The sequence below is a fragment of the Ursus americanus genome, chromosome 3 (genome assembly GCF_024610735.1).
Source record: "Ursus americanus isolate L20-20 chromosome 3, mUrsAme1.1.p, whole genome shotgun sequence".
Taxonomy (NCBI): Eukaryota; Metazoa; Chordata; class Mammalia; order Carnivora; family Ursidae; genus Ursus; species Ursus americanus.
In genome coordinates, this window is record NC_142129.1 from 51615422 (window position 1) to 51636697 (window position 21276).

At 42.6% G+C, this 21276-nt stretch overlaps 1 protein-coding gene across 8 annotated transcripts in view; it reads left to right on the top strand.

Annotated features, from left to right (window-relative positions):
• RAPGEF5 (Rap guanine nucleotide exchange factor 5) overlaps positions 1 to 21276 on the top strand; it is a 328587-nt gene that overhangs the window by 80991 nt on the left and 226320 nt on the right. For 5 of the 8 annotated variants that reach the window (XM_087860981.1, XM_087860979.1, XM_087860985.1 and 2 more), the window contains one exon: positions 8396 to 9911. The exons of 1 other annotated variant lie outside the window; for it this stretch is intronic. In XM_087860981.1, the coding sequence (XP_087717107.1) occupies positions 9837 to 9911 (75 nt within the window). In that variant the 5' untranslated portion in view covers positions 8396 to 9836. Of the gene's footprint in view, positions 1 to 273; positions 9912 to 21276 lie in introns of those variants that run through there. 2 more of the 8 variants (XM_087860984.1, XM_087860986.1) reach the window with 2 other exon arrangements.

The window sequence follows — 21276 nt, forward strand, 5'->3', positions numbered from 1 at the left end:
CATTATTCTGATGTAGAGCTTGTTTCTAACCATAGCCTTTGTATTACCATATCTGCAGTCAAATAATCTGAGTAAGGAACATCAAAAGGAAATATTCTTATCAATTCAATATGGGTTCTGAATTCTCCTGCCATTTGGGCCCTACCTCAGCTGGGAGCCTGATAGAAGTTACCAGCTAATACCCCTTAAGAGTTAAGGTTAAATCAGAGTCAAGACGTATTTCCTTTAGGGGCGCCTGGGTGGCACAGCAGTTAAGTGGCTGCCTTTGGCTCAGGGCATGATCCCAGCATTATGGGATCAAGCCCCACATCAGGCTCCTCCGCTATGAGCCTGCTTCTTCCTCTCCCACTCTCCCTGCTTGTGTTTTCTCTCTTCCTCTCGCTGGCTGTCTCTATCTCTGTCAAATAAATAAAAATAAAAAAATCTTAAAAAAAAAAAAGTATTTCCTTTGAAGCAGTCAATGCTAAAGAAACTTTTCCTCCAAACCGTACTCCAAGCATTATCCTAACCATCTTCTGACCATGAACTTCAGACATAGATTTTATTTTTCTGCACAGAGTTCCATAATGACAGGAAAACCTAGGGCTCAGGGTGTAAACAAGGCAGAATGTGGAGGGATAAAGAAAGACAACAGGACAGCCTAGTGGCTTATATCCTGAGCAGTGTCAATGGGCACAAACAGAAATGTTTTATTCTCTCTCATATGGCTTCCCAATCGAGCCCAATCTTATGGAATATAATACAGTCTTGAAAATTTTAGAGACTCTTTGCAGCTCAAAATCTAAAAGTGTCAGATAATGGGGAAGTAGTGTGGCTTATTATTTCCTTTAGAAAACCTGTTAATGTATAGATATCATGAATTCAGTAAATACATTTTTAAAAGCAGATGTGAAAAATGTTGAGCTTATATATTCATATCTTTAACTTCATGAAAGTTCTGACTCATACGTTAGGACTTTAAAGTTGTTATTTTGAGATAATTATAGTTCTGTGTATTTTTTAATGATAAAATTTAGCATATTCTATGTGTAGTTTGTTCATAAATGCTACTTGGTATTTCCCTTGTGCCCATCATTTACGTTTTAAAAAATTTGTTGTTCATTAGGCCCAGATGACAGGAGAAGTTATAATTTTTTTTGGTTTTCTTAACAAAAGAAGTGACAGTTGACATTTTGTGTCTTCTGAATGTGGGTGGGAAGATGACAAATAGTGGAACGAAGATCGTTAGGCACTGTCACAGAAGTTTAAGCTGTGTTGGGGATAGAGGCAGAAAAAAGGAAGCCTTCTTAGCAGAGAAACAGCTGAGCAGAAGCACTGATAACTGACTGCTGAAGTGTTTAAAAAGTGCTTGGATGCTACATGGGATTGAACCAGCCTCTTCAATCTCAAGGTTAAAAAGGAGAAGAAAAAAGATACCTAGTTAGGATTAATAAGATAGTCATCTCCTGTGTGAAAATCTTCATTGTTGTAACTATTTATCCTAAAAAATACTTTTAAAATAATTTTATTTTTTACATTTTCCTCATTGATGCATTCTAGACTTTTCCTTTCATGGAATTTCTTCCTTTAATTCTGATGGGCACTTCAGTTTAATGTGTATAATCTCCTTGGCTATAAACTAGAAGTAGAGCTCTTCCCAGATTAAACCTCAGAGAGGTTTTTTTTGACCTTTGTTAATTGCAGTTGGGAAAGATTATTTATCGATCTGCAATGCTGAGGTGTGTATAGATAGAATCAGATCCATAAAGAAATAGAAAGGCAGAGACTTGGCCTGAGTTATTTTATTCTGAAAAGCCTGATGTGTGTGTGTGTGTGTGGGTGTGTGTTTGTGTGTGTGCGTGTGTGTACACTTTTTAGTGGGGGAACATTGTTCAGATAAAAAAAAATCAACCATGAGCTGAGCTACAGGTCCTCCATTCCATCTACAAGTTTAGGAAATTGAGTTGAAGGAGGTATTGATTGGGTACACAAGCAGTGAGTTATGGTCAATCAAGAACCCTTCTTTAATTACCAGAATTGCCATTGGCGTGGTCAGGACCCCATTGGGACAAGTTAGGAGATGGTCGTGTTTGTGCTGCATCCCTTGCCACCATCCTCCATAGAGACTCCCCTCTCTCGGCCAGTGAAACAGATCACTTCTTCACGTCCTGCAGTAGATCCGTCCCTATTTTAATTCACCATTGCTGCTTCTCAAGATACTGCCCTAAATGCAAAGTAGGGATGTCCTAAAATTGGGAGGTGGGCAAATAGTAGTAATTTGAATGGTCCATTAGGTATTCCACAAAAGCTTTCTGGAACTCTATTAGGAGCCTGATAACATTAACATCATTATAATTCAAACATTACTATAAATGTACATGCAAATTCCTAGTTTTAGTCTCCCTTTTCTTGCCTACTCTCAAATTGGAAAAGTATCAAATGTCAAAAGACATAGTTCTTTTTTTTTTTTTTTTGACAATGTCAAAAGCAACATAAAAGTATGAATGCACATGATACCTGAGATTAAAAGCTTTGGCAAAGAAACTATTTACAATATTTTGTGGGAATAATGATAGGTTCAAGTTGAATACTCCTCCCTTGAGTCTAATGGAAAACATTGAATAGCATTTACCTGGCAAATTGCAGAGATTCTCTGCTCCTCAATCCCCTACCTGCTGGGAGGCTGGGGAGCCTGAGGGTTGGGAAGGCTTGTGAGCCAGACATACTCTCCTGACAGTACATGATGGGGGAATGCAAGCACGAACTAAGGTCCTGGTAGGTTTTTCTAACAGTTGGGGTGTAGTGGAGCTGATCAAGCAGCTGTCAGGGGACTAACATGTTCTAGCTCTTTCTCGCCTCTTCAGGGATAGGTCTACCTGAATTTCTGTCTTCTGAGAAAACCCAAACCTTGGTTGCCTTCATTCAGAACCCAATACAGACAATGTATATTTGGAAATAAGTGGCCATAAATTAGCTTATATGGATATGGGGGGGGGAGTGATTAGTAGAGAATATGCTGAATGCTTATCAGAAATACTACCTTAAAACTACATTTGACACCAAGGTTTTTAAAGAATTCAGGGATCCTACTGATTAATACCAATCCTATTGTGTTGTATGTGTGGCAAGCTTCTTGTAAAAATTGTATCTTCTCTGGGGAGCTACTATGTCTCAACTTTTATGAAGAACTCATACACCGTGGTTCCCTACGTTTGAGAAAAGAACCTATTGTCCTTTTCCCCCAAAAGCTTTGAGACGTAATTAGAAACATTACTAGATGTATGCAAGAGCCATAGATGAATCTTAAATACATGGTGTTGAATGAAAATGGTTTTCAGTGAAAAAGAATGAAGTGAAACAAGATTTACAGAATGCTATCATTCACGTGCATTAAAAACACAAACACGCAAACAATGACATTACGCATTTTATAAGGGTACACGCATATCAAACACTTCAGAGTGACATACCTCGGGAAGAAAGAATGGGGGGTTGAAGATGAAGGGGTTAAATGAAATAAAAGAAAAAAAGCAAGGACCTGGCATAGACCAAGGATGTTCCATAGACTAAAGAATTCATTGACCTCTGTAAACCTGAGGGTCAAAGATAACAAGAAAAAACCTCATGATTCCTGTAGCAGGATTGAGGAGATATGTGAAAAGGGAGGTCTCCGGGCACAGGGAGGGGGAAGGGTACCTTAGGTCATGCTTCCTCCTCCATCTTGCCCTATACCAAGCATGCCAGTGAGGTCTGGAAAAGGGGCCATACCGCAGGGCAGGAGTCAGCAAACTTCTTCTATAGAGACCCGAACGGAAAATCCTGTAGGCTGTGCAGGCCACGCGGTCTCTGCTGCAAGTACTCAACTTCCTTGTTGTCGTGTGAAAACAGCCCTAGATGATCCGTAATGAATGAGCATGGCTGAGTTCTGGTAAAACCTGATTAAAAAACAAAGAGGCGGGCTGGATGTGGTCCATGGGCTGTGGTTTGCTGACCCTTGGTTTGGGGAGCTGGACCTCCTCACTTGGTATCACCTCCCCTCTGACAGAGGGCCCAGAGTAGAGCCTCCAAGATAATTCTGTCATTTGAAAATATGACCTGTGAGGACAAATGCAAAGGCACCAGGCTTATTTAAATTCAGAGAAGAAGAGCCTGAGGTCTACTGGGGCATCCATGATAATAGAATCTCAGCCTCTCTGAGCTTCGCTGTTGGGATAAATAACCCCTGGGCACGGTTCACATCGTTTTTCATTTGATCAAGTCAAGACCATGTTTCATAAGCAAATGCAAATGCTCGAGAGCTTTGAGTTTGCAGCAAGTGGCATGAATTTACGGTCTATGTCTCCCGGTAGAACTGTAAAAAGGGCTTTCCTCCACCTTTCTCAGACATCCTGGCTTAAGTCCTAGGGCTACCCCCTCCATGAGCCCCCATGCTGGGCAAGAGGCACGCTAGGCGATAGCGAAGCCCGTGCCTGCGTCTCATGTTAAGGCAACGTAGGACACAAGTTATAAAGCCCTCAAAATGATCACTTCCAGATGAATAGGCCAATTAAGCACTGTTGATTCAGGCACGATAATCTTCCGTGCTATTTCAGATATGGGCAGGAAAAGGCAAACAAAATCAGGCTGGCCTGCTCTTCACCTCCACCCTGGCCCACTTGCTTCTAGCTGCCAATTATTGTCTCCTGAGGCCCCTACACTGTCTTGTCCAGCAAGCATCTGAAGTTCTCTTTCATGACTGTGTCCCCAGCTGTGTCCCAGGCACTGGAAGGACAGCCCGTACACCGATGCGCTGACATCTTAATTCAGCCCGGCGACAGTGCGCTTGACCACGACAATCCATTTGTTCCAAGTTAGATTTCCCCAGGCGCCCCTCCCCTACATTTTACTCAAGTCTTTACTCTCTTGCTACAGCTCCTATGCTTTACTCTCCCGAGGAGAGCCTGGAAGGCAGCAAAGGCCCCCTTTAAGCCTGTATAAATTAGTGTCAGTCATAAAATTCACCCGCAGATTTGCCCAAGAGTCCATGGGTCAGGAGAGAGGTGAGGAGCTTCATCAGCTAAGAATGCTGGTCTGCTGGGGGCCCGTCAGGATTTCACTCCAGGGCCGTACATCCTGCCTGTGACAGGGAGGAAGCTCTCCAAGCTGACTTAGGAGGGGGGAATTAATAGTCAAAGTCTCCATGGGCCTGTTATTCCCGTGCCTGGTATAAATCCAGAATATTGAAATATTGAAGTTGTTTGTGAAGGCAAAACATCATGTTAATTTTTCTCTGAGTCCTGGGAAAATGCCCTCCACGCGGTTAGCGCAGCTGATTGGAAAGTGTACTGTTGGATGAGTGTGGAAACGCTCATCTCATCGCATACTTCCCTATAAATAAGTCTTACCTCAATCATTCAAAACGAGGCAAAAAATGTTCATCTTCGCTCACCCCCTCAGAGCCCTGGGTGCCCAAGAACAACTATTTCTGCATTTCCAGTGTCGTGCTGGGATAGAGGGAGAACGAACACAGTCACTGAGCGTCCTGTCTTCCTGGCACCCTCTGCCCAAATCACCCATTGTTGGCCATTGCTTCAACTCTGCCATTCCTTTTTTTTTTTTTTTTTTTTTACTGTTTTTCCTGCATCTGGACCCACTAAACCCACAATCTATGTAACCTCTTCACCTTCACAAATCTGTAGTTCCCTGGAGGAGGAAAAACTAGTGTGTCTTCTCCTTTCTAGGCACAAAGGTGACAGTGAACTCAACAGAGAAACAATGCCTTCCATTTCTGGTGAACATGAACACTCTGGACATTTTGTTTAAAGGGGTGATAGACCTTTAGTTTATAATTGGCTAACATGATTGAGCGGTTGCATATGTCATATGCCTGTATCCTTTGTGTATATTTATGCTCATAACAGCCCCATGTGAGAGACATTAATTGAATACGTTTCTTAGTCGGGAAACTGAGGTTTGATTAAGTGACTTGCTCTTGGGTAGAGTTTGAAATCAGGGAGTCTGGCCCCTGTTTCAGCCTCTACACCACAGTAGAGAAAGGAATAGAGGAAGTACCTTCCTGGGCCTGGCCGCTTTTCGGTGATGCAACTTCTCAGGGGAGACCAGTCTCCATCATCTCATGCAGGATTTATCCAGTGCAAACCGGAAATGCCTTGTGGGTTCATTTGGCACCTTGTACCTTATCACCCTCCTCCCCTTATCACACAATCAATCCCTGTCTATTCAAGGAATGTAAACTCGGGTTATTATTAGCTGAGGAATAATTATGAATTTATATATAATTCATGTATGTAAATTGTAGAAGTGTTATACCTTTTTCCTGTCTTTAATCTTGTCTAAAGTGTTATCATGAAGGGGCATTTTGATGTCTATAACCTAATCTCTTAGAGTTTTGTTTGTTGACTATGGGTATGGCATAAATCCTTAGTACAATCACAATTGATTTTTTTCTTTTTTTAAAGAAAAATGTTTGTGCCTGATCTACTAGAAAGATGTCACTGATCCTTTGGCAAATGTAGCATTTTTCTAGACTATTTTCCTGGTGCCTTTTTTGAACAATGACACCCGTTCAAAAAATGGCCAGGCTGAGGGAACTGCTTTTGGAACAGTGCAAAAATAATCATCCGACGTATGCCCCAGACATTAGCGTTTTACTCTATGGAGGTAGTTATCTGAAGACAAACTTACACACTGACAAAACCCTGCAACCACAGTGGCAATAAGAGCTGACCTCTATCTCGCGCTTTCTAAGGGTCAGGTGCTGTGCTAAGCGCACTACGCACAGTAAGTGGTTGCTGTCCACTCGAGCACGCTGTTACAGCAGTGCAGCCGATGAAGAAGCTGATGTATAGAGACGCAGATCACACACTAGTAAAACAGCAGCACCAAGATTCAAACACGGATCCCGTGGACTTGCTTGGTCCTCTGAATCACCATGATACTCAGCCAAGTGGCGGCCGCAGCTGCTACAGGGGCCTGGCAGGCAGGCAACGGAGAGGAATGCGGTCAGCCGGAGCAAAACCACAGGGAGTGACAGGGCTGCGGACAGAGGGAGAGAGCGCAAGCTGGGGAAAGAGAGGCCGCTCTCGGGCACGTGTGCAGGCCAGGGTGCCCAGGTCTTTTGATTTGTCCAGAGCAGCCAAAAAGCTGGGGTTCAATAGAAATCTCCCATTTTTAAAAAGTTGGCCCTTAATTTTATAAAGGTGCTCTGCCTGCCAGCAGCAGACACCTGCCGCTCAAGCTGAGGTCGCGGGCTGCCATCCTCCCCCTCGGCCACAAGGCCTCCCGCCACACAGAATGTCGCGTGAACGTGCTTGTGCTCCAGTCTTGACCTTCTGTGTGGACGTGCACCTGGATTCTGGCTCTAGTTTTCTGCTCAACTCTCTGAGCTCCTGCTGCAGAAGAATGGAGAAAGAGTAGGTGAGCCCGCCCATTTCAGGGCTCCGTACTGCAATTTCTTCGGCTCAGTTTCAGCTGTGCCCTTAGGCGTTCCTGTGTCCTCTTGGCCTGAGCTCTCATGAGGCTGTGCCCTGCACTGCACTGGGTGCCCACTCTCTCTGCTCGCTCTCTCTCACCTAGAACGTTTCTCCCATCTTTCTGTTGCTCGTCCTCTTGGGGCTGGCACACAGGCTGACTGATTCCCGCACCCCTTCTCACCTTCCACCAGGCCTGAGCTCAGTGATTAAAGGTTTACCTTTCAAATATTTACTGAAGTAAATATAAAAATTGCAGCAGGTGAAGCTTGTCTTTGTATTCTTAGCTAGGAGGTAGGTTCTGTTGCTTTAATAAAGAAAAAAAATATATAGTGAGTTTGCCTCCTTAAGCCTGTTTTCTCATTTGCTAAATGGCAATCATTACCTACCCCCACAGGAATCAAGAAAGAGGTGTAGATGGCTTAACAGAGCCCCTGCTGCAAAGAGGCACTCAATAGAGGTCCGTTCTCGTTGTTTTCCGAAGTTTCACAGATTGCTCGTGGGATTTAATATAATAAAGCCAGGATTTATTAAACATCAGGGGGACCATTGCAAATGGTCTACACCTCATGGGTGGAGATCTAGACGAACTTGTAAAAGGTCTCTTCCAACTTAAGACAGAACTTCGAGTCCCACATATACTTCTGTCAACTGTAATTGTTTGCTTGAACGTAGTTAATGCTGTTTTCCTTCTTAACAGAAATATACACAGATCTCAATGAAAAATGTGTCAGTTACTCTCTGTTCCGGGCTGAGGTTTTCCCCCCTAAAATTCCTGACATCAAGCCTAGCCTCCAAGACTTCAGAATGTGATTGTGTCTGGAGATAGAGCCTTTGAAAAAATAATTAAGGTTAAGTGAGATCACATGGGTGGGCCCTGATCCAATCTGCCTGTAAGAAGAGGAAATTTGGACATGCAAAGGGACACCGGGGATGCACTTACACAGGGAAAGGATCGTCTGAAGACACAGGGAGAAAATGGCCATCTACAAGCCAAGGAGAGAGGCCTCAGGAGGAGCCAAGCCAGCTGACGCCTTGATCTTGGACTTCTAGCCTCCAGGTCTGTGAGAAAATAAATTTCTGTTGTGTTAGCCACTCAGTCTGTGACACTTTGTTTTGACAACCTTAGCAAACTATTACACGCTTCCTTCTTTGGACCTTTGCCTCTTTCCAGCTATGCAACTTCAGAATATAGGAAATGGGCATCTGCTTGAAATATGTGTCGGGGGGGGTGTACTTTGGGAAGAAGAGCATGTTTGCCTAAAAACTGTCTGCTGGCCTAATACGGAGGGATTTTCTGAGCAAGACCTCTGTGGCAGATCCTATCCATCCCCTACCTATGTTCCCTCAGGCTTGCTCCCTGCAACACACACCAGCCAGACTTTAACGTGCCTGCATCACATCTCTGTGTGTGGAGGATTTATTTTGGTGCCTGAAACCTGCTCTGTCAGTGTTCAGGGGACTAGAAGTGCCAGAGAATTGATGCCCAGTGACTGATGGGAATTGGAGTATAAATACCCCAGCTCCCTCACCCTTAAATGGGATAAGTCCAGTAACTGCATTGGCTGCCCGGGTTCTCCAGTAGGATTAACTCCCTTAATCTTTCTTAATAATGTACCTTTCCTTGACTCCCTTCCTCTCCCTGTTGAAGTTCTCCATTCTTTTACTTCATTCTTCACTTGAAAGCATCTCCCAAGTAAATTACATGCCCTAGAATTCTTATTCCAGGGTGTGATTCTGGGGGAACCAAAACTAAGATAACCTGCTTTCTGGCCAGCTGTGTGTGCATATGAAACGTCCATATTCGAAGATGCTGCTGTGGTTTCTAATGTAATGAGCTGACACACTGCATTGGGTTCTTTACAGGGTAAGTAGCCCAACCACTGGTGATGTCTCAGAGCCTCTCCTTGCGGCAAGGGGAGCTCGGCAGTCCTGCCTGGTGTAAATGCCTTTGCCTGAAATCAACCACTCTGCGTTTTTTCTTCCATAAACACAAAGCCCAATCCTTTCAATGCTTATTGGCTTTTATTGGCTTGTGCTCTTGCATCATATCTGTGTGTTTGGTAGGTATATTTGCATTAGTGTTGTGTGATTTTAATAGGTTGTCTTGTAACTGAGTTGCGTATTTCCTTCTGGGTGGCTGCAGTGACTGCTGTGAAGTTTGGTTTGCCCGCGGTGGGGGGGGGTGGTGATTCTAAACAGAAGTCCTGGAGACTATGACAGAAGCAAACTTCTTATGAACAATACAAGCTGCCCTGGGTGGGCAGTGCAGCTTCCAATAGGGACCACCAACCCTAAGGTTGTTCTCTTGTACTTGCAGAGGCTCAGGTCTTTGCAGCAACTGCTCTGGACAATCCTAAGAAAACTGCACGTTAAGTAACGCGTGGGATGCTGGGCTCCCTTAACCTTCTGCAAAGTGTTTGTACCCAAACCCCATCGTTTTGGACTAAGGATGGCTCTGAGGTAAGGCTGCTTGTGAGTGCCTTTGCGAAGCCTTACCCGATTATGCGCTTAACCTTCTCAGGTGTTCCACGGTGAGATCACTCGTCTTTGCCACTTTGGGAAATGTTTCGTCACTGAAGCTGTTTTTATGTTGCATCTTTGGTGCATTTTCTGTACTCGTGCATAAATCCTAGGAAGCATTTCTGGCTTTAGGGACTTATCAGAACATTCAGGGTCCACCGTCTCAGTGCTGAGGCAGCCGTCAGGGCTACGTGGTCTCTGGCACAGGACTGCAGGCCGGAACCACGGTTTAAAGGGCTGTGATTGACTCACTCCACGCATCTCAGCCAACTTATTCACCTTCTGCTCCTCCACCAGTAAAAAGGAAATAATAAAAGTGTGGGGTACTCTATTATTTTCCTTCTAATTATCTAGAAAAGCCTCCCCTATGAGTTGATGGAAGTATTAAATAAAGAGAAGATTTCAAATAGGCTCTGGGTAAACCTACTAACTTGTATAAATCCACCCATTTCATTTAAATGGACTTCCTTTGAAGTAGGTCATTCTGTAAAATGACGAGAGCCTTAATCCTGTCTTTAGTTTAAACATGTTCTGTAAGATAATTTCTCCTAGCAACCTGTTGGGGTATTAGCTTGGCCCTGATGCAAACAGCGTTAGCAATGAACTACGATGCGCAAAATCCCTTGTTTCGTTTCCCAGAATGTACTTCCTGGAAGATAAAAATATTTTGTTTTTGTTTCTTGTTTTATTTTAGTAATGGGAAGTGAGTTTATTAGATTGAAGAGTTGACATTATCTGATTCTAGAGAAGGACACTGGGCACCAAAACAGCATTTGGCAGCTCATCAAAAGCAGGTGTCCTCTTGGCCCGAAGCTTCGCTCTCACCTCCCATCCCCCACATCAGTCTTGTTCGGTTTTCTTTCAATATGTCCAACTCCTTTCCTCTGCCTTCCTGCTAGACTGTTGGTCTCACCCAGTGTCCCTGTGACGCCTCTAAGCTGACCTATCTGATCCTAATTCTCTATATTCCAGGCAACTCTGCCTCCTGTTTCTTGGTTAACTGTCCCAAAACATGCTTCTAGAATATCCCTCCCCAACTCAGAAACCTGCCATGCTCCCTATGGCTTGCCAGGCATCATCCAGTGTCCTCTGCCTGAGTCCCTACCCTTCGTAATTCAGCCAGTCCCACACATCCCAGCATACGCTCATGTTTCACTACTAAACATGCTTTGCTTTATCCACTTACCGTGAACAAGCCGTGATCATTTCAGGGCCAATGGGTCTGGTTGTACAAGTCGGACACTTTCATGCCCAAGGGCATTGTTCACATTGATTGTGACCTGAATGACAGCCCCTGGCACAGTGCATCATGCAGCACTTGTCATTTCTATGTCCCTCATTCACTCCTTCCCATTACTTGTCCGTCTAAATCCTTCTCCCTCACAGTGTACCTTAGCTGTGACGTCTTCACCAAGCCAACTCTCATTTGTGTCCTCCTCCTTTGAAGTTCTGGAAGTCATATAAGCTCTTATCCCCAAAACAATTCCTAGTAAGAATTCCCCTGCTCCAGAGGGCGTGAACCCTTTCTGATTCATCCTTCCATCTCTAAGGCAGAACACAGTGAGGCTTGGTGACTATCGAGTAATTTTCTCTTTTTTCAAATGGGATTGTTTGAACTTTCCCAGTTAGTTTCTGAGCTCTTTAAGGAAATGGATGCCACCAGCGATATGTGTTGCTAGCATTGTGCTGAGCACAGGATTGGCATTTTATAAATATTGATGATCTGATTCCTGGACGTGGAAAATACCTCAAGTGTTGATATATTTCTTAAGGCAAAACCAGCATCATCTCTATTTTGTTTCTAGAAATATCTAAATGAACCAAAGATGTGATCTTGAAGCAGTAAGACCCTTTCCAGGAAGTTGTCAAAATTTTCCAGAGAGAAGAAAGAATTCATCATTTTAAAACCAACAATAATAAAGTAGATTTCAAGCAAGGCAGCTTCAATTATTTAGAATACCGAGTAGCTCTTCAAGGTTATTAATATGCAAACCGAAAGGCAGAAAAGCTAGGAAAGCAACATCCCTGCCCTCTTGTTGGAGATTGAAATTTTATGAGGATTACCTGTTGTCATGGCAGAAAATTATTCTAAATACATATCTAACAGTAACTATGAGGAGTCATAAATTCTCCAGTAAATGCTCCAGAAAACACAGCCACAAAATTCTGTCATCCCATCTGTCTTTTTCTTCTCATGGAGGATCTGTGCTGCCTTAGCAAGACAAATGCAAAACCGGAACAGAAAATAAAGTTGCCTCCTGCAAATGCCTTCTCTTGGCATTTTCTCCTCTCACATTTACCTCTCATATCTGATCCTGTGATGATTGTCACTTCAGTGTATTTTTAGGATTCTAGCATCAACAGATGTGATGGATTTCCATTTGTTTTGCCCCTTCCCAAACTGCCTCCAATCCCTCCAAAAATCTCTGTGCCAGCAGCTAATGGTCCACGTCACACACGCCCGCATGGAGTGTTAACCTTTGTTCATTTTCAGGTTTGTATGTTTGGGGGGTGGGGGTGGGGAGCGTCGATTTGTACTACTTAGGTGTTCACTAAGAGAAGGAGCACTCCTTTTGATTGTAGTTGAATTCATAGTTAACGCCTTGGTGTATACGGGCAGCTTACATCTATCTTTGTTTCTGGCCTGTCTGTACACACTCACGTCTAAGAAGGTAGACCCCAGTCCAAATGCTGTAGGTTTTAGAGATGCCGTTATTAGATTACCTTCTTGGAAAATCTGATGAAGCCTTTGTCTCTTCATCAGAAAGGTGCACAGACATTTTTCATGTAATTTCAGGAGGTTCCCAGCTGTTGTAAAGCCCACGGACCCCTGATGGGAAAGAATAATACGGATAATCTCCAATACATCTGTCCTCCTGACTGCCCCATCTCCAGTCTAAGTACTTGACACAAAATAACTCACTTATTTCCCCACACAAATCTAATGAGGCAGGTCCTATGAGTATCTTCATTTTACAAAAGGGAAAACTAGGGCCAAAGATGTGGCCTGTGGAACTTCTTGGGACTGGTAAAGGCAGTGGGAGGATTTGAATCCAGCCAGCCTCGCCACAGAGACCCCCATACTACAGTGGTGCTCATCTAGGATTCCTGAATTAGACACTATAAGGAAAGCTGAGAAGAAGTGAGTTATTAAGATGGAACACCCAGTGCTTCCAAATCTTTCCTATGATTTCATGGACTCTTGACTTCATTTCATCATCTCTTCTAATGTCTACATCATAAATAGAGATCTAAAAAATCACCTTTTTATTTTTTTTATTTTTTATTTTTTTTAAAGATTTTATTTATTTACTTATTTATTTGACAGAGATAGAGACAGCCAGCGAGAGAGGGAACACAAGCAGGGGGAGTGGGAGAGGAGGAAGCAGGCTCATAGCAGAGGAGCCTGATATGGGGCTCGATCCCATAACGCCGGGATCACGCCCTGAGTCCGAAGGCAGACGCTTAACTCCTGTGCCACCCAGGCGCCCCAAAAAATCACCTTTTTAAAAAAAATATATTTTATTTATTTGTTTATTTGACAGAGAGAGAGAGAACAAGCAGGGGGAGTGGCAGAGGGAGAGGGAGAGGGAGAAGCTGGGAGCCCCATGCAAGACTCAATCCTAGGACCCTGGGATCATGACCTGAGCCAGAGGCAGCTGCTTAACCAACTGAGCCACCCAGGCACCCCTAAAAATCACCTTGTTCATATAGCCTGGGATAAACTATGAAAACTCTCCAAACATGAAGGCTTACCAATTCTTTGATTGTCCCCTGTAAGTAAATATGAAATTTTGTTGTTACCATTGTGAATGGTATCTAAGAGAATGTTTCAAATCTACCTATTTGTAAAGTGAAACATTATCAGTTTTAATCTGGAATTGTAAAATTACAGTTCCAGGTAATGCCCACTGTGCCGAGAACAAGACAATAAGGAATGGGAAATTTACATGATATTCACAAGGACTGACATCAATCCTTAGGAACTGCACAGCTAAAGAGGAGTCAAGAGTAACAAATATGCAGATACCCCAGTGGACTGTGACCAAAACTGGCTGGTCTTGATTGGACTGGAAAATGGAGTCAGTTCTCTCAGCCCTGACAACTCAGGTTTTAACATTTCACCAGGAGTAAACAGAAACTTTATGACTAACAGCTTTTCCTACTTATAAATCAATAGACATAAAAGAGCACCTGTTCAGATGTAGTCAGCAGCTCGGCTAATAGCAGTTACGAATTATCACCTCTTCAGTGTCTCAGAGCTGTCCTTTCCTTCCCAAAGGATCAGGTCATAAGGAGAGAATCAGATGAATGCCACATTTTTAACTTTTTAAGAAAGTTCTTTGTTGCTGCTCTTATCAATATTACCTCTTTTAAATAGGTTTATTTAGAAATAAAGATTGATGTGCCTTAGAGTTTCTCTTTATCTGGGTTTGACATAAAGCTTTAGACTAGAAAAACGAATTTGGGGGATTGCCCAGAACACATTCACAGCATTTGTGTGCTTGTAAAAATTAGTGCAAATTTCATGTTAACATCCAATAAATGTATGTGTGTGGAGATAATTTTGATTAAATATTCATTGTGGAATTTTTTAGGCTAGACCAATATTTTGAACATAGAGTAGATGGGATTTATTAATGACAACAAATACATTTTTACAATTTGTGAGGTGTTTTCATAAGCATTGTTTACTTTAGCCTTTATAACCACCCCACAGATTGTTATAATTATATACGTTATAATTGGTTTTATTATCCCTTTTTATAGGCGAGGAAACAGGCTCAAAGAGGTGAAGTGCTTACCTAAGTTCACAGAGCTAGCCAATCAGTCAGTCCATCCATCCATCCATCAATCAATCAATGTGGAACATGACCTGGGTTTTTTAAGTCCACGTTCAGTGCTTATTCTGCTATCCCACCCCTGTATTCAGAGGATGAGGAAGTTACATTTTGATGTTTGGCAGTGAAGAAGGTGCTTCAGGAATGACTTGTTTCAAGCTGTGGAGTTTTCCTCGACAGGAACTATGTGGGGAAAGTTAGGGAAAATCCTACCTAGACCTTCGTTTGTTCATCAGGTCATGCAGTCTCCCTGGGGTTCCCTGGGGACTGAGTAATGGCAGCTCTGGCCACACAGAGAGCTACAGTTTAAGGGGCATTGCATTGGGTTAGATTCTGCACATGTGTCTTGTCTAATCTTCTCAACAACCTGGGACTTTTAAGTATTACACAGCACAGAACATAGACACTCAGAGAGGCCAAGTAATTTAAGGCCACATGACTAGGAGATAGAAAAATCCAGGTTTGAATTCAGGCCCATCCAGTTCCATAGCATGGGTCTTCTCATTTCAGCATCTGTGTCCCTACAGTAGCTACCTTTGAGGAAATTACTAGCTCTGTGTCAGGATAAAAGTGGTGTTAGCTCAAGTGGTGTTAGTACTTGGGAAGTGGGCCAAGAAGAAAACCTTCTAACCTGTTCGCATCTTCCTCCTTTCTTAATATTAAAGATAAATCCTCTTCTGACCATGCTCCATAATAGCAGCCCTCAAGGTTTTTGGTCTTAGGATCGCATTATATTCTTAAATTATTGAGGACCCCCCTAAGAGCTTTTGTTTATATGGGTTATATCTATAGATACTTACTACACTAAAACTTACAACAGCAAAATTTTAAAAATATTAATTCATTTAATAATAAGCTGATTATACATTAATATAAGTGATAGGTTTTATGAAAAAGAACTGTTTTCCAGAACAAACAGAATTTTGTGAAAAGAGTGGCATTGCGTACATCTTTGTGAATTTCTTTAATGTCTGGCTTACTAGAAGCAGCTAGATTCTCATATCTGCTCCTGTATTCTCTCGGTTGCCTCATCATGTCTGTAGGCTCTGGAAAATACCAATGTACACTCATGATAGAATAACAACAAGAAGGGTAAATAACGTTTTAGAATTATTAAGAGAATACGTTCAGCCTGGTGGAATCCCTGAAAGTGTCTTGAGGGTTCCCAGAAGTCTCCAGACCACACTTCGAGAACCTCTGCCCTATAATTGCTTCTGTACGCGCACCAGCCAGTGAAATTACTGAATCTTTGGGTTGGAAGGAACATTCCAGGTGATTGAGTCCAGTCATCTGGCTGATCACATGAAATCCCATGAAGTCCAGTCTCCCCTGCCCATTTTGCAAGGATAAGGACCATGTTCAAAAAGACTTAAAATGGATAGAAAAGCCTTTACTATGAGAAGAAACTTTTTTTTTTCCTCTGTGGTTTCCTTGTTTGGTCTTAGCCATGTGTAGAACGAATCCAATTCCTCTTCTACCTATTCAAAATATTTGAAAACAGCTAACTTGTTGCCCCTTGAGTGCTGTCATCATCTTCAAACTAAGGACCTTCTTTGGGTTTAAGAACTTCGGAGACCTTCTTGCTCCTGCAGGAAGCCCTAGCTCGTCCTGGTTTTTAGCCCCATCTACATCTTCTCTCCAAGGTCTTCAAAAGTCTGTTTGAGCTCATACAATGTTGCCAGACCCTCTAAGGCAGATTTTTCATGGCCTATCCTGCGTCTGGCTTGGATCAATGCTACAAATGCTTACTATTCACAAACAGGAAGCAACATATTCTTAGCGGCCTTTGTCTTGTGGCTGAGCTTCATCTTCCACACCGTTTCCTTTCCCGCTCCTTTCTGTCATCCCAGTCCAGGCTCTGCTTCCTCCAAGGCGTCATTTCATCTGCCCACCCTTCTACCCCCACAGAAAGGTCGTGTTTTTTGTGTAGTGCCTTAAAATATCCAAACAACTTTACAAACATCAGCTCATTTAATTAGCACAGACACTTTGTACACAGAACACACCCGTACAAATGGTATAAGGAAAACACAGACATTTCCATCAGCCCAAGTTTATGGATTACCATTTTCATACTTCATGCCTGGGATCCTGTAACCTGCTTTGCTGGCTGCCCAGCTTTCCGCATCTCCCTATTCTGAAGCACTTCACATACTGCTGCTAAAATCATCTTCCTTCTCGGCTGATCTGAACACGCCACCATCTGGAGTCCATTTATAGCCTCCCCTCACCCTTGGGATAATGTATTTTCCTGCGACCTCCGAGATTCTGCATCTGCTAAGACCTCTGTCTTGCTTTTTTCTACTTATGATGGCGGTATTTAGCTAATCATGATTTTGTTTATTCATTTTTGTTTATTCATCCATCTGGCATTCATTAACTTAGCATCTACTATGTGCTAGGCACGGCCATAGACACTAGAGGGGAATGCAAAGATGAATAATTTCTGCCCTCAAGGACTTTTAACTTCACATAGGTCTTCCTTTTTTTTTTTTTTTTAAGATTTTATTTATTTATTTGACAGAGCACAAGCAGAGCAGTAGAAGGAGAGGGAGAAGCAGGCTCCCCGCCGAGCAGGGAGCCCCATGCGAGGCTCGATCCGAGACCCTGGAGTCATGACCTGAGCCGAAGGTAGATACTTAACGATCTGAGCCACCCAGGTGCCCCTTCACAAAGGTCTTCTGCGTAAACATTTAATTCAAATATACGACAGATATTCAGACAGAATGTTATAAGGGAGGCAGTAAAAGTAGATTCATAGTTGTAGGTAAACCCTTAAATTTACCTGACGAAGAATTCTTTCCAGATGGGAAAAGCAGAAAAGGCTTCTAGGAGGTTTTGTTTGTCTGTGTAAGGGTGAGTAGGTTTGCATCAGCAAGGCAGGGATGCTGGGACAAGGTTGGCTTGACTTTCTAGCTGTCTGCTGGTCAAGTTAGTTCTCTTACTGCCCTCTTCCTCTGTCTTCTTGAGCATTTAACCAAAGAATTTTTTTTTTTTTTTGCAAACTGTCCTAAATACCCAGAGGCTTGGTAATCTTGTACACTTGACTTACAGAAAGAAATTTCCACGATGACAATAGTAAATAACATATGAAAAGTGTAAATAGATTTTGTTTCAAGATTATGAGTAATGAATAGAAGAAGAACTTACCATGGCACCCATCTTTATCAGCCAGTCTCTGGCTGGAGTCACCAATGCAAATAGTGTAAGGAAAATGTCTCATCCACAAGGGGAATACTTGTGTGTGCTGCATTACAAAAATAATAGCACGGCATCACAAAGGTTTGTCATGAACAGTCTGACAGCATATAGTTCTATTTATGATTCTTGAAAACTAAAATAAAATGAGTAAGCCTTAATATTTTTAGTTTTGAAACAGGTTTCATCATTTTGCTACAGTTCTCCCAATTGCATATTCATTCCCTAAGAAAACATAAAAATAGCGTTAATGTCAAGTACACCAACAGTTATATCTGGACTTCTCCATAGAGGCAGTATGGGCAGCACCGGATTACCTGCGCAAGGTCTGCCTTCTGAGCTCCCACTGCTCAATGCTGGCTTTTGGGAAGGTCAGGTTTAGTCCATTTTGATCATTACATACTAAAGTGTTGGCAGGCTTTAATAGGGAGACACAATTGTATTTAGGTTTGTTTGTTTTTTTAAGAGCTGGTAAGCAATGCAAAATATCTTAAGTGGAGGAAAAATTTAAAAATGAGATGCTGGGAAGGGATGAATTCCAAGAAGACTTATCAAAGTCCTCTAATAGCAATGCGTGTTAGGAGACTTATTAGCATGACCTGTCTTTTTACATTTATCGGAAGACAAGTGGGGGCACGAGGTGTGGAAGAACACAAGGGAAAGCGCAGCCAGTAGATACTGCGGTAACCCTGGTGATCACACGGGACTACAAGAATTAAAGGAGGAAAAGCCACAAGAGTCCTTATCCCAAATTTCATACAAATGGAAATGGAAAGTCATCCGCTGTGTGTTCTCCGAGGGCCCAGCTTAGGAAGGGGAAGACGGTCTCTGCTCCTCCTCTGTCCTCTGAGCAACTTGGTTTAGTTCTGCTCTTTACTGTCAGACTTGTTAGTGCACTGACACTGGCCTATCTATTGCTTTTGTCCTGTCTCTCGAGCTCCAGCTCACTCTCTGCCTGCTGGCTGCATTTTCCCTGGGGCGCCTTCTAGTTTAGCCAAGTTGAACTTCTGTGAAAAATGAAATCCTCCAAACCAGCTTCTTCCACCTTCCTGACTCGTCTAAATCCAGAGACGTTTTTTAAATGTAATTGTTTAGGGACACCTTGGTGGCTCAGTTGGTTAAGCATCTGTCTTCAGCTCAGATCATGATCCCAGCGTCCTGGGATCAAGCCCTGCATTCGGCTCCCTGCTCAGTGGAGAGCCTGCTTCTCCCTCTCCCTCTGCCTGTCACCCCGCTGCTTGTGCTCTCTCTCTCTGACAAAGAAATAAATAAAATCTTTTTTAAAAATTTAATTATTTTAAATAGGTAATACAGTTACATGTTTTAAAAAAACAAAGATCATAGAAAGTTACACATGAAAAATCTTCCTTCTTTCCTTTCCCCATGTAGCCAGTTCTGACCACTTGCAAGAAAGTTCAAGTTTCTTCGTGCATACAAATATGAATATAAATTTCCTTCCTCTTTACTCACAGGGGAGTATGTTCTTCATACTTTTCGGAACTATGTGTCTGGTCACCTATTGTATAACAGATACCTCTAAACTTAGTGGCTTTAAACAATTTATTATTTCTCATAGTTTGGTGGGTTGATTGGGCTCAGCTGGGTAGTTCTTGCTTTGGTTTCTTACCTCCATGTGGCTGTAGTCAGTTGTTGGCTCGTGCAAAGGTGGTGTGAAGACTCAGCTGGACCGCGTGTCCAAAATGGCATACAAATGGCCAGCAAATGGTTGGATCAGAGCTCTGCTGCCAAAGCACCTCCACGTGGTCTCTCCAGGTGTCTTGGCTTCTCACAGCAAGGACGCTGGGCTCTGAGAGGGAGCATCCCTGGAGTGAGCATTCCAGGTCAATTAAGGGCTACTTACAGACTGGCACTGTTACTTCTGTATTCCATTGGCCACAGTAGTCCCAGGGCTGGCCCAGGGGAAAGGCAATGGAGGAAGAAACCCTGTCTTGTCATGGGGGAGTAGAAAGATCATATTGCAGAAGAGGACTATGGGGGATACAAGGTCCCGAGTTGGTCATCTCTGTAAGATACAATGAGTAACACCACCTGAAGTACTTTTCTTCTCCTCCTAACACATGTTAGGCCTGAGGATCTTTCTTTGCAATGTCTGACATCTCACCTCCCCCAGTTTCCACTGACCCCACTAATTCTGACCCTCATCTCTTTGTAGCTAGTTAAATGTCAGCAGTATCTTCCCAGTCTCCAATTTCCCCTCACTGCAAATAGCCAATAAAACTTGCGTTTTCTTACCATAAGTATTTCCATAAACTTTAGCCTTGACTATTGTCATTCTCCTAAGTAAAAATAGGCCCTGGTACCCAAGTGGCTCTGTTTGACTTGGGTGATGTTGGCACGTATAGGATTTGCATGTTTTTTTAAGAACTTCCAAAATTGCAAAATTGGGAGATTTCCTGTAAAAATCCAGATTAAGCTCCTTTTGAAAAACTGAGTCCTCATGTGGAAAAATTCTTCAACTAATATGTTCTTGATACTGAACAAAAGGAACAAAAATCAGGTCCTTGGAACATTTACATTCTTATGGAAAAGCAGATAATAGATGAAATGAATAAGTAAAATATATGGAATCCTGGATGGCAGTAAGCTCTGTGGAAGGTCAGAAGGAGATAGAAAAAGGAGCAGATGGGAAGGGCTACAATTTTAAATCACATGGTCATGGAAGCCCTCACTGAAATGGAGACATTTTAGTTAAAAAAAAATTAAGGAATACAGGAAGGGAAACATGGATTTAGAAACTTGCTTTCCAGTAGGGTAGCCCAGAGCCATCTGTGGCTAACTAAATTTATAATACTTAAATTAAAATTAAAAATTCAGTTTTTTAAGCACACTAGCCACATTTCAAGTGCTGAAAAGCCACATGTGGCTACTGGCTACAAAACAGAGAACATTACCACCATTGTAGGAGTTCTGTTGGTTAGCATTGCAGAGGAAGAGTATTCCAGACAGAGGGTATAGCAACTGCAAAGGTCCCACGTTGGGACATGGCTTGATTTGAGCTATACAGTGACATAGCTCTTCTGTTTACACATTTCTACATTCCCTATTGTTTGCTTTACACTATGGCTGTGTGGCAATTGACCTTTATCACCTTAACCCAAGCCAACTTTCCAAAGGCCCTTACAGGTATTGTGTTTTAGACTCTTGATCAGTGCCATAGAATCCATGGGATAAAGTCTCAGCTCCTTGGTCTTACATTGAGAAGCTATGTGAAAGAATATGAAGACCAAGAAACTGGGATTCAGAAC